Source organism: Scyliorhinus torazame, chromosome 2 (assembly GCF_047496885.1).
Source record: "Scyliorhinus torazame isolate Kashiwa2021f chromosome 2, sScyTor2.1, whole genome shotgun sequence".
In the NCBI taxonomy this organism is placed as follows: Eukaryota; Metazoa; Chordata; class Chondrichthyes; order Carcharhiniformes; family Scyliorhinidae; genus Scyliorhinus; species Scyliorhinus torazame.
In genome coordinates, this window is record NC_092708.1 from 201,574,753 (window position 1) to 201,588,565 (window position 13,813).

Below are 13,813 nucleotides of genomic sequence, written 5' to 3' on the forward strand. Positions count from 1 at the left end.
TGTGTTGCAGAGTGAGGTTCAATTCAACAGCGTTCAAACAGTGCAAGATCAATTCCTGTACCAGCTTGAGGTTATTCATGGAGACCCTGCCCTTCTCAACCTTGCCCCTTGCCTGAGGTGTGCTGATTCTCAGGTTAAATGACCGCCAGTCAGCTCTCCCCCTCAAAGGGGAAAGCAGCCTATGGCCATTTGGGACTATGGCAATTTTACATACATATGGATTAGCAAGATTAAGGACTCCCTTATGGGCAGGCTATGAATTTATAATTAGCATTGCTCCAAGACGATGAAAGAACCTCTTCAAAACGTAACTCTTCAACCATGAATATGTCTCCCCAATCCCCTCTTAATTGTTGCTGCCTGTCCACTATCCTCTCCTTTCAATAAAGCACTCTAAGACAGCTGTGGCTCAGTGCGTACCACTCTCACCTCAAGTTAGAAGGTAGTGGGCTCATGACCAAAATCCAGAGGCCCAAGTACAAAACCCAGGCTGGCTTCACAGTGGAGTTGTGAGAAAGTGCTACACTGTCTTGAGATTCCATGATTTGGATGAGATGTTGAATTGAGGCCATCTGCACTCTGAGGAGGATGATATACATCCTGTGGCACTATTTTGAAGAACATAATTTCCTAGGGTAGAGGCCAAATATATCCCTCAAGGTTAGTGCCAAAGATCAGAATTATGCAGCAATTTCAAACCACCTCAAGACCTCTTACCTTGGGTACGTGCAGTGGTCTTCTGAATCATTCTGCATTTAAACTTGATGCTTACTCAATACCTTTCAACATCTATGCACAATGACAGCCCAACTATAAACCTAAATATTTAACAAGCAATAATAATTTCTCTTATCTAAAGATTTAAACAGTTCATGTCATCCACACATTCAATTGGTTTGGTTCTCAGTGAATCTTAGACATTTTAATTTGTGCAGCTGCGGACCTAAATATTTTTTCCTTTTGCAAGTAGCAAGGCAACTATAATGGTGAAGAGTGGTAGGATATTATCTGTCCCACATGGGCAGGGGCAACTGATTTAAGGAAAAATACTGCATACATTGATAACATTTGCAACTGAAGGCAAAGGAACCCTAAAGCTCTAATCCAGGTTGTAGAGGAGTGAGCTAAGATTAAAGAGATCTGAACCTAGGGCTGACCTCACCGGGCTGCCAGCAGCCCAAGAACAGATATAACTAAGATCACAGCACTGATTTACTGAGAATACCAGAAAAGATTCTACTGCACCATACTTAACTAATCTTTGCTGCACCATACTTAACTAATCGTTTACTATGTGCCACAAGGAAGTCATCTCTGGACATGGAAAAGAAAGTAAGCCATTCAAGCCATCCATTTTGGGCAGGGCTGCCATTGTGGAATGCCCAAGCCCAGATGCTTTTCAAGAACGATAGGTCATGGAGAGCAATTTTTGTTCCCTGGCTCACTCGTATAGCAGGCTCTCCTCTGAATCTCAAAGTTATGGGTTCAAGTCCTACTTCAAAAAACACAAACTAGGCTGCCATTCCAGTACCATACTGAAGGACTGTTTGCTGCTGGAGTTGCTCTCTTTCAGACGAGACATTAACCTGATGCCCTATCTTCCTTCTCGGGTGAATGTAAAAGCACCAATGTAAGAACAGGGGAACTTCCTGGTGCCCTGGCTTTTATATCCTCAACAAGCATCAATAAAACAGATTAGCTGTTGATTATCACACTGCTTTTTGTGGGAACTTGGTAGCCAAATTGTGCACAGCACATTTCTTACCATGTGACTACTCTTAAAAAAAAAGTTCGTAATTGACTGTAAAGTGCGTTGTGATACCCGAAAGTCATGATAGGTGCTATATGAATGTAAGTTCTTCCTTTCACTCTCTCTCTTTGCCCTCCTGGCTTTCTGCTCAGTTTTGCTTCAACAGAGGAGGTTTTTACACTCTGGTTGCTTGATATTTTATGCTGTAATTAGCCAACAATGTAAAAACCTATCTACCTAGAAACTGATTGCTCAGTGTTAAATTTACGTTATTTGGTCAAGGTTGCTCCTTAACTGATGCCAGAACTGCATAACTGGCGCAATTCAAACACCACAGCTCGTTGTGATCACTTGGGTTGGTTGTTATTCTCCCTCCAGCAGTCGAACCTTTGTTTGTATTGGTGCATGGGGATCATCCATGTGACATCCTGTGTGGCATGTCTTGTATTACAATGTCATTAAAAACCAAAGCTTTGAAAAGAAGTAGATTATTCTTTTGCTCTTAAAATTTGCACTGGGCTAGTTTATTTTGCAGGGTGGGGGACAAGGTGCTGAACCTCAGAATGATGGAACAGCAGTGCTCTATTAAGAGCAGCGAAGGGGCTGTATCACAAACCCACAGCCTTTCCTAGTTCTATTTCTTCCTTGCAGAGTCACACTTCTTTTAGAAATATATATACAGTATAAAAATGTAAAGTGTTATTAATACAGTGCAAAGGCATCAAACAAAGGTGACCAGTTTCACAACAATTATTCTTCCCCCCTCATCCAAACAAAACAGCGCTTTGCACCCACTTTGCTATGGGTGCAGTTTTACAGCATTAATTGGTTTATGGTTCAATCCCTCACATACTTTTTTGTTGAATGATAAATACAAAACTTAACATTCCTTCCAGCCTCACCACCTTTTGGGCAGTGGTGTAGTCAGCTCAGCTTGACTGACAGAACAGTCTGGCTGGATCACAACACCATTTAGAAAGAGAGGAAAAAAATATATAGATATATAACACAAACCAACACAACTTTTAAAATTCAAGCTCAGACTAAAAAAAAAGTGATTAATTGAAAGGCCAGTAAGCGAAGCAATCAAGGCGCTTGAATCCACAACTTTCTGGATGAAAGGGATCTTCGGCCCCAACATGGGCCAATCCCTCTGACTTGCTTACCAACATTGTGTGGCGTGGTTTTGTATTGTTGCTGGGTTGCAATCTGACGTATCCTACAAATGGCTTGGCGAGAAGATTATAGCATAGCCATCCGTGTTGCCTCATGAGTGTGTGCCTTTAATAGTATGGGCCTGAAGGTGCCACAAATGCAAGGCCATGAATGCAGATGCTTCACCTGGTGGGATGATTGCGACAACACTGCACTCCAGAGCAACGAGAAGAAAAAAGAATAATGGGGTGGTAGTGATGGGGGAAAAGACAAAATGCTAAACTAAAATGTTTGCTTGTGATTTTTCCTGGTCACGTTAGACAAGAATTTTTTTGTACCGATAAGTTAGTTCATATATAAAAATGTTCATCTGGAAAAAAAAAACAATTGCCCAAACCAGGTTCCAGGCTATCTCGCGTTTGGAACGAGAAAGATTTGACCAGGTTGGATCCCGCGATCCGATGCATGATCCCCTGGTGCATGGGCGTGCAGCTGCCGGAACTGCATCCATGCAGTTTTTTAGACTTTTTTTTCCCATGTAGGAGAGAAATCATTAGAAAAGGTAGCAGAGTCGCCCAGCTCATGCCAATAGTCTTTTGGGGGCAAGTCTGTTGATCATTCTCAGGAATGACAGTGGCGTGCTAGTCAGATTTATGGCAATACAGGTCTTTGAGTGCCTTGAGCTCTTCAATGAGGGTCTTGTTTTGATTTTCCAGAACAGCAACCCGGTTCTCCAAGCATTTCACATACTCTTTCTTCTTACGACGACATTCCCGTGCTGCTTCCCTGAAGGAGAAAATGAAAAGAATTACAGAATGCAGAGAACATCACTCCCTGGACCAGCAAACATACTCTTCCAACCCCACTGCATCCAAGACATTTGCCCCCATCCAATTCTGGCTTCTTGCTTCACCCCAACACTAGCAGCTGTGTTTTCAGTTGTCCAGGGCATAAACTCTGGAATACACCCCAAGCACCCCCCCCAAACTTCTTCCCACTCTCTCGTCCCCTTTAAGTAACTGCTTAAAATCTTATTAATTGCTCCTGAAAATCCAAATACACTACATCCACAGGTTCCCCACATCTACCCTACCAGTTACATTCTCAGAAAAGGGCATTAAATACATATTAAAATGGCACATTTGTGAGATTCTGGTACTATTTCCATTCTCGGAAAGAAAACCAGGATCAAATTTTTAAATTACAAATCAAATTTATCAGGATAATTGTGGAAATTTATTGTCTCCGATTGACGTATCAGTAACATGAAGTCGTCAATTTAAAACTAAGTAGATAGGAAAAGACATGAGGGTCATTTTTTTTTCTCGCTTTTCTTTTTAAAAAATTTAGAGTACCCAATTCATTTTTTCCAATTAAGGGGCAATGTAGCGTGGCCATTCCACCTATCCTGCACATCTTTGGGTTATGGGGGAGAAACCCACGCAAACACGGGGAGAATGTGCAAACTCCACACTGACAGTGACCCAGAGCTGGGATCGAACCTGGGACCTCAGCGGAGTGAGGCAGCAATGCTAACCACTACGCCACCGTGCTGCCCTGAGGGTCATTTTTTTAACAATACTCATCGTTGTAGAGAATTAGCCACAGGGAGGAGTTGCATCAGAGATCATTAAATTTTCTAAAGAGAAGCAGACAAACAAGGAGGGAGTTTTGGAATGCTCTAGCCAAGTGCTAGCAGAGACAAGGTCAGCCAAATGGCTTCCTACTGTGTCAAGAACGTTTACTGCCATATATGCAGGGCAGCATGGTGGCATGCTGCCTCACAGCGCCAGGGACCCAGGTTCAAATACATTATAGTTCACAGCTTGGTATGGAGCCTGCTCTGCCCAAGACCGCAGGAAACTGCAAAAGGGCGTGAATGTAGCTCAATCCATCGTGCAAACCAGCCTCCCATCCATTGACTCTAGCTATAATTCCCGCTGCCTCAAAGGCAGCCAGCATAATTAAGGACCCCACGCACCCCGGACATACTCTCTTCCACCTTCTTTCGTCAGGAAAAAGATACCAACGTTTGAGGTCACGTACCAACCGACTCAAGAAGAGCTTCTTCCCTACTGCCATCAGACTTTTGAATGGACCTACCTCGTATTAAGTTGACCTTTTCTCTAAACCTTGCTATAAATGTAACATTATATTCTGCAGTCTCTCCTTCCTTCCCTATGTACGGTGTGCACTGTTTGTACAGCATGCAAGAAACAATACTTTTCACTGTATACTAATACATGTGACAATAATAAATCAAATCAAATCTGGCCTTGGGTGACTGTGGCGTTTGCACTTTCTACCCGTGTCTCCATGGGTTTCCTCCAATTTCTCCCGTAGGCCAAGATGTGCAGGTTAGGCGGACTGGCCATGCTAAATTCCCCCTTAGTGTCCAAAGATGGCAGGTTAGGTGGGGTTATGGGGATAGGGCAGCGGAGTGGGCCTAAGTAGGATACTCTATCAAAGGGCTGGTGCAGACTCAATGGCCCGAATGCCATTTCTGCACCACATGAATTCTATGGCATTAAGTGCTGACCATGGTGGACAACACAGTCAAGCCTGACGTTGTTCTCATCTGAGGTTCACACTCTGCAGTTGTCAGTAAGGCTCATGGTTATGGATGAGGACTGGGAGCACCAGCTAATATATCATGGTTCTATTGCAGAATTAAGACTGGCCATGCTAAATTGAGCTGAATGCCAGAGGTAAGGTGAGAGTCACTGCCCTTGACATCAAGACAGCATTTGACCGAGCAGGGCATCAAGGAACCCTAGCTAAACTGACGTCAATGGGAATCGGGGGGAAAAACTCTCCACTGGTTGGAGTCATACCTAGCACAAAGGAAGATGCTTGTAGTGGTTGGAGGTCAATCATCTCAGCTCCAGGACATCACTGCAGTTCCTCAGGGTAGTGTCCTAGGCCCAACCATTTTCAGCTGTTTCATCAATGACCTCCCTCCCATCATTAGGTCAGAAGTGGGGATGTTTGCAGATGACTACACAATGTTCAGCACCATTCGCAACCTCAGATAATGAAGCAGTCCATGTCCAAATACAGCAAAACCTGGACAATATCCAGGCTTGTGCTGACAAGTGGCAAGATACATTTGCATCACACAAGTGCCAAACAATGACCATCTCCTACAAGAGAGGATCTAACCACCACCCCATGACATTCAATGGCATTACCATCGCTGAATCCCCCACAACCAACATTCTGGGGGTTACCATGGATCAGAAACTGAACTGGACTAGCCATATTAGTACTGTGGCTACCAGGGCAGGTCAAGGGCTAGGAATCCTACGGCAAGTAACTCACCTCCTGACCCCAACCCCCAAACGTCTGTCCACCACCTACAAGGCACAAGTCAGGAGTGTAATGGAATATTCTCCACTTGCCTGGATGACTGCAGCTCCAACAACACCCAAGATGCACAACACCATCCAGGACAAAGCAGCTTGCTTGATTGCTCCCCCTTCTACAAACATTCAAACCTCCACCACCGACAAACAGTGGCAGCCATGTGCATCATCTACAAGATGCACTGCAGTAACTCACCAAGTTTCCTTGGACAGCACCTTCCAAACCCACGATCACAACCATCTAGAAGGCCAAGAGCAGCAAATACCTGGGAACCCATCACCTGGAGGTTTCCCGCCAAGTCACTCACTATCCTGACTTGGAAATATATCGCCGTTCCTTCACTGTCGCTGGGTCATTATCCATGAACTCTTTCCCTAACAGCACAGTGGGTGTACCTACACCTCATGGACTGCAGCAGTTCAAGAAGGCAACTCACCATCACCTTCTGAAGGGCAACTAGGGATGGGCAATAAATGCTGGCCTAACCAACGACGGCCACATCCCGTAAATACATTTATGAAAAGTTCACTTGTAGCAACTATTGCCTCAGCTGAGGTCAGTTCAGCAAAAACAGATTCAGAATTGGAAACTGGGACTTATACCAGTGGCATCTTTATCCACAAACCCCATCAAAAGAGCCGAGCATGAATTTCCTCGAACCCACTTGGATGAACTTTCCAGAAGGACATGGGACACAGCCATCAGTTTCAAGGATTGGAGGAAAGAAAAATTACCTGTTTTTCATGAGGCGGATTTCTCGTTTGCGAGTTGTTTCTTCAGTGTTCTGGGGCTGGTTCTGCAGGACTGGTGACGATGACATCACCATTCCCTGGCCGGTAGTGGAGTTGGGAGCGGTACGGATCTGATAGGTCTGGACATCGCCACCGGCACCTGTATAAAAAGAAAAAATACATCAGGACAAAAGAGAAGTCAATGTGCATTCGTACTATAAAGAACAACTGGCCAGCACATCCCTGATCACTTTAATTACTTAAGGAAGTATCTTTGCCCACATCAGAATTCTATAGATATTAAGTTCTAACATACAAAATATAATTCAACAACGATGCTTTATCATAGCATTTACAGTGCAGAAGGAAGCCATTCGGCCCATCGAGACTGCACTGGCTCTTGGAAAGAGCACCCTACTTAAGCCCACACCTCCACCCTATCCCCGTAACCCAGCAACCCCACCTAACCTAAGGGCAATTTAGCACAGCCAATCCACCTAACCGGCTCATCTTTGGATTGTGGGAGGAAACCCACGCAGATACGTGAGAATGTGCAGACTCCACACAGACAGTGACCCAAGCCAGGAATCGAACCTGGGACCCTGGAGCTGTGAATCAACTGTGCTAACATGCTGCCCAATTTCTCAAGTTTAAGCAATCAGAAAATAGTAATGCTGCACACAATTAGTATTGTAAAGCTTTTCAATGACATTTACAGATACCATGTACTGAATGTGGGATCCGTGCAGTTTTCGGTTTTAAACACTGACAACTTTAAATATTGAATAGCATTTTAAAATCATTACAGATAAGTTGCAAATATGTACAGCAGAGTGAAGGGATGTGAGATTTTCACCTTTATTTCATCAGGTGGTGACAGCCTGCTTCTAGTTAAACTTCAGTTCACAGACTTGCTCGAGTGGTGTGAGTAGTGTGTCATGCTATAGGCAGGAGTTATTATCTTGTTCTAAGCCCCAGAATTTCCGATTACCTAAGTGATAGGCTACCTCATGTGTGGCACCCAGTATTAATCCAATTAAACACCACTGTTTTCAGGTCAAGGCCTCATAATCCACTTTTATGGTGCGAATCATACAGGCTGAATGATTCTCTTCATTTTTGTTGTGCTGAGTTAACTGATCTCAGTCAAGGCCTGAATGTTCTTGGGCTAGCGGGTGAAAAAGAAAATCTATCAGCCCTGCTGGAGACTGCATGTTACCTCCAATTCCTCCACCTACTCCAAACTAATCTCATCCATGAAATCCAAATCCTGCTTTTTCAATTCCACCCCCTTCTCTTTCGACTGCTGAGCTCCTAGTAACCCCTCAAACCATTTTACACTACTATTGAGGCACTATTTTGCTCCAATGTCATACCAACCCTCCCTCGAAAAAGCATAATCTCAATCCTTCAACCTACCGCCTCACCTTTAATCTCCCTTTTCTTGCTAAGGGCCTTGAACATGTCTTTATCTATTAACTACACGACCACCTGTCCCAGAATAACATTCAGCCAGCTTTTAAGGAAAGAAAAGTCACAATTCTCAAGGCCCGTTGCAACAAAGTCTTCTTGAGACATGGTTACTTCCATTAGTAGATACTTTCTAAGCGGGATGCAAATGACGATTTGGAAATATCAATATACTGGGATCGCTGATGGCCAAATAGAATACTTTCTATTTGCCGCCAGCTGGCTCCACCACACTATTCAAAAAATGCACCAACACACCTAATGACAGACTCCCATACTGCATTAACTTATTGCCTTCAATTGTTTTTAAATCATCTCATTTGTCAATAAAGGAAATAACATTTTCAACATTCATCTGGTCTATAATGGAAAAAGTAGTAGCCCAGTTGCAAAGCTCTTGACTTCACAGGGCTTGCGATACAGAGAGCTCAGGAGAGATTAGTAAAGTTTCCAACACGTAATATATTAGACAGTAAAGAAGGTAACAGGAATCTAACTTCAGGCAGAGCAAAAAAGGCGACAAATATGGGAAGGGAGGTGGTCAATGCAGGACTGAGGGGGTTATACCTAAATGCAAGCAGTACACGGAACAAGGTAAATGAGCTTGTTGCGCACATTGAAATTGGCCGATGTTGTGGGCATCAGAGACGTGGCTGCAAGGGGATCAGGGCTGGGATCTAAATATCCAAGGATATGTGTCCGATTGAAAGGACAGGCAGATGGACGTTGCATTGTTAGTAAGGAATGAAATTAAATCGATAGCAAGAAACTATACAGGATCAGAAGGCATAGAATCTGTGTGGGTAAAGTTGAGGAATCGGAAAGGAAAAAGACCCTGATGGGCGTTATAAACAGGCCCCCTAGCAGTAGGCAGGATGTGGGGCAGAAAATACATCAGGAAATAGAAAAGGCATGTAGGAAGGCAATATTACAATAATCATGACGGACTACAATATGTAGGTGGACTGGGAAAATCAGGTTGGTAGTGGGTACCAAGAAAAGGAATTTGTGGAATGTTCAAGAGATGATTTTTTGGAGCAGCTTGTGACAGAGCCTACTAGGGAACAGGCAATTCTGCATTTGGTGATGTGTAAGGAGGAGACTTGATTAGGAAACTTAAGGTTAAAGAACTTTTAGGGGGCAGTGACCACAATACGATAGAATTTACCTGGCTGTTTGAGAAGGAGAAGATGGAATCAGATGTAATGGTATTGCAATTAAATAAAGGTAACGACAGAGACATGAGGGAAGAGCTGGCCAGAGTTGATTGAAAGGGGATCCTAGCAGGGAAGACAGTGGAACAGCAATGGCAGCATTAGGGGTTATTCGGGAGGCACAATAGAAATTCATCCCAAGGAGGAAGAAACATGGTAAGGGGAAGACGAGGCATCCATGGCTAATGACGGACATCAAGGACAGCATAAAAGCAAAAGAAAAAGCATACAGGATGGTGAGGATTAGTGGGAAGCCAGAAGATTGGTAAGCCTTTAAGAGGGAGCAGAGGACAACTAAAAAGCAATAGGGTTGGGGGGGGGGGGGGGGGGGGGGGGGGGGAAAGAGAAGATGAAATATGAGTGTAAGCTAGCTAGTAAAATTAAAGATAGCATGCATTTTTTTCAATATATAAAAGGCAAGAGAAAGGCGAGAATAAACATTGGACCACTGGAAAATGAGGCTGGAGTAGTAGTAGGAAACAAAGAAATGGCAGAGGAACTGAATAGTTACTCAGAGGACTGGAAAATGGCCAATGTAACACCCCTGTTTAAGAAGGGACGGAGGCACAAATTATAGGCCAGGAAGCCTGACTTCGATCATTGGTAAGATTTTAGAATCCATTATTAAAGCTGAGATTGCAGTGTACTTGCAAGAGTATGATAAAATAGCATTGAGTCAACATTGCTTCGTCAATGCGAGGTCATGTTTGACAAATCTGTTCGGATTCTTTGAGGAGGTAACAAGGAAGTTAGACAAAGGAGAACCAGTGGACCTGATCTATTCAGATTTCCAGAAGGCTCTTTGACAAGGCGCTGTACAGGAGGCTGTTCAATAAGTTAAGAGTCATGGTATTAAAGGTAAAATCCTGGTACGGATAGAGGATTGGCTGACTGGCAGAAGGCAGAGGGTGGGGATAAAGTGGTATTTTTCAGGATGGCAGCCGGTGACTAGCAATGTGCCTCAAGGATCGGTGTTGGGACCACAACTTTTCACAATATACATTAACAACCTGGAAGAAGGAACTGAGGACACTGAAAGCTAAGTTTGCTGTTGATACAAAGATATGCAGAGGGGCAGGGAGTATTGGGAAAGCAGGGGGGTTGCAGAAGGACTTGGAGAGGTTAGGACAGTGGGCAAAGAAGTGGCAGATGTAATACAATGTGGAAAAGTGTGAGGTTATGCACTTTGGAGGAAGAATGGAGGCATAGACGATTTCCTAAATGGGAAAAGGCTTAGGAAATCAGAATCACAAAGGGACTTAGGAATCCTATTTCAAGATTCTCTTAAGGTTAACGTGCAGGTTCAGTCGGGGGTCAGGAAGGCAAATGTAATGTTAGCATTCATGTCGAGAGGGTTAGAATACAAGAGCAGGGATGTACTTCTGAGGCTGTATCAGGCTCTGGTCAGACCCCATTTGGAGTATTATGAGCAGTTTTGGGCCCCGTATCCAAGGAAGGATGTGCTGGCCTTGTAAAGGGTCCAGTGGAGGTTCACAAGAGTGACCCTGGAATGAAGAGCTTGTCATATGAGGTGCGGTTGAGGACTCGTTGGAGTTTAGAAAGATAAGGGGGGATATTATTGAAACTTACAGGATACTGAGAGGTCTAGATAGAGTGGGTGTGGAGAGGATATTTCCACTAGTAGGAAAAACTAGAACTAGAGGGCACAGCTTCAGACTGAAGGGACGATCCTATAAAACAGAGACGAGGAGGAATTTCTTTGCCAGAGGCTGGTGAATCTGTGGAACTGTCACAGAAGACGATGGAGGCCAAATCAGTGTCTTTAAGACAGAGATAGATAGGTTCTTGATCAATAAGGGGATCAGGGGTTATGGGAGAAGGGAGGAGAATGGGGATAAGAAAAATATCAGCCATGATTGAATGGGGGAGCAGACTCGATGGGCCGAGTGGCCTAATTCTGCTCCTATGTCTTATGGTCTTATCTTTAACTGCTGCACGTAGCAGGAAGGGAGAAAAATAAACACCTTTTTCCTGCTCCCCAGAATGCCTGTCCTTAGAGCTCCAAAGTGACAGCACTTGAGGAAACTTTAGAGCACTGACCACTCCACCCTCAACAGCAGATACAAGAGTGCCAAGCAACTCATGTTATTACAACATTGGATTTAAAAAAAAAACATAAAATGCTTAAACAAATTGTTCTGGCCTGAAATGCACTGCCTGAAAGGGCTATGAAAGCGGGTTCAATAGCAATTTTCAAAATTGGGTACAAGGAGAAAACATTTGCAGGGATATGGGGGAAAGAACAAGGAATGAAACCAATTGCATGGCTCGTCCAAGGAGGTAGTGTAGACATAATGGATTGAATGTCCCCCTACTTTGCTGTTTGATTCTATGGTACATTATTTAATTCTCTTCTTGTCTTAAAATGATTCAAAATTTAACAAATACAAAACAGGATGCGAAACAGAGATAAAAATCAGTGGTCACACAGTAAAATGAACACTTTAATTGACTTTGGTGAAACACTGCGATTAGGATGTGCCACAGAATCACAGGTCATAAGCACAAGACTTGCAATATCTTGTACATCACGTTCCTGCTCTCAGCTAAGCACCATGATGGCACAGCATACACTGGCATTATTAAGCATTGTGTAGCTTTTCTAAGCATTCATTTATACACAAATTGATTGATTTAGCAAAGCTCAGGTCGAGCATCTTTGATCTCAGCAGAGTGGCATGGGGCACGAGTGACTTTATAATCCGACTCGCTGGACTTGTTAGCTGCATGACAAAATTAGTTTGCCACAGTCAAGGCTGCCACCGTGCACGAGAACTGTAAACTTAGACAGTTCCTAACAAAATGACTCACCTTGTACAACCACTTGGCTTCCCGGCACAAAGATCTGCTGTCCATCAGGACTCTGGGCATACTGTACAATGGCTGCTCCACCCTGGGCCGTCGCTGCGTTACTCATTGTTAGCGTCTGGAGACCCTGCACCCCATCTGTGCCATTGTTGGCTAGCTGGATTGCTCCTCCCTGTGTGATAGCAACTGGCAACAGTGAAGAATTAGGTTAATGGAAACTTTCTGAATTCATGTCCCTGTTTAATTGTTACACTCAGTGATGCCTCTTTATTTCACTGGTGACTGTTAAAAGTAGTTCTTATTTGGGCTGAGCGGGGAGAAAAAATTTCTTTAGCCCTCTTCCCCAATCTGCAATTGAAAACAGGCAAGTCTGCTATAAGTATAAAATCTGAATATTTCTGCAGTCTTTTTATCAACTACAATTTCAGTCTGCAGCAAGAAAAAATTGTAGTTAAATCATGCATTTAACATATTAAAATGCCCCAAGAGCGCCTCCACCTTGTGCGCGAGGTTGGGGCTGATACAGCTGAAGGTGGTATATAGAGCGCACCTCACGAGGATGAGTCGGCTCTTTGAGGGGGTAGAAGATGTGTGTGAACGTTGTGAGGGGCCCCCGCAAACCACGTTCATATGTTCTGATCCTGTCCAAAGCTAGAGGATTACTGGAAGGAGGATTTTAGAGTAGTTTCTAAAGTGGTGCACGTGAAACTGGACCTGGGCCCCCAGGAGGCCATATTCAGGGTTTCGGACCAGCTGGGGTTGGAAACGGGTGCAGAGGCAGACATAGCCTTCGCCTCATTGATCGCCTAAAGGCGGATCCTGTTGGGATGGAGATCAAGCTCTCCACCCTGTGCCTTGGCGTGGCGGGGGGACCTGCTGGAAATCTTAACTCTTGAGAAGGTTAAGTTTGAACTGAGGGGAAGGATGGAAGGGTTCTACAATTCATGGGTGTTATTCATTATGCACATCGAACATTCGGGTGGGGTGGGGGGGACTGTATATGTTAAGATAGCCTGGTGTGTAGATAGCCTGGGTCACATTGAGATCCAAAAAGACAAGGTGTTGGGTGTCTTAAAAAATATTACGGTAGATAAGTCCCCAGGGCCTGATGGGATCTACCCCAGAATACTGAAGGAGGCTGGAGAGGAAATTGCTGAGGCATTGACAGAAATCTTTGGATCTTCACTGACTTCAGGGGATGTCCCGGAGGACTGGAGAATAGCCAATGTTGTTCCTCTGTTTAAGAAGGGTAGCAAGGATAATCCAGGGAACTACAGGCCGGTGAGCCTTACTTCAGT

General features: G+C 44.1%; 1 protein-coding gene across 4 annotated transcripts in view; it reads right to left on the reverse strand.

Moving 5' to 3' along the window:
• Window positions 1-2,241: 2,241 nt before the first annotated feature.
• The window catches only part of creb1b (cAMP responsive element binding protein 1b), a 124,619-nt gene continuing 113,047 nt past the window's right edge, over window positions 2,242-13,813 (reverse strand). For all 4 annotated transcript variants that reach the window (XM_072482782.1, XM_072482763.1, XM_072482771.1 and 1 more), the window contains 3 exons: window positions 12,519-12,701; window positions 7,006-7,162; window positions 2,242-3,691 (listed from right to left, as the gene is read on the reverse strand). In XM_072482782.1, the coding sequence (XP_072338883.1) occupies window positions 3,547-3,691; window positions 7,006-7,162; window positions 12,519-12,701 (485 nt within the window). In that variant the 3' untranslated portion in view covers window positions 2,242-3,546. The remainder of the gene's footprint in view (window positions 3,692-7,005; window positions 7,163-12,518; window positions 12,702-13,813) is intronic.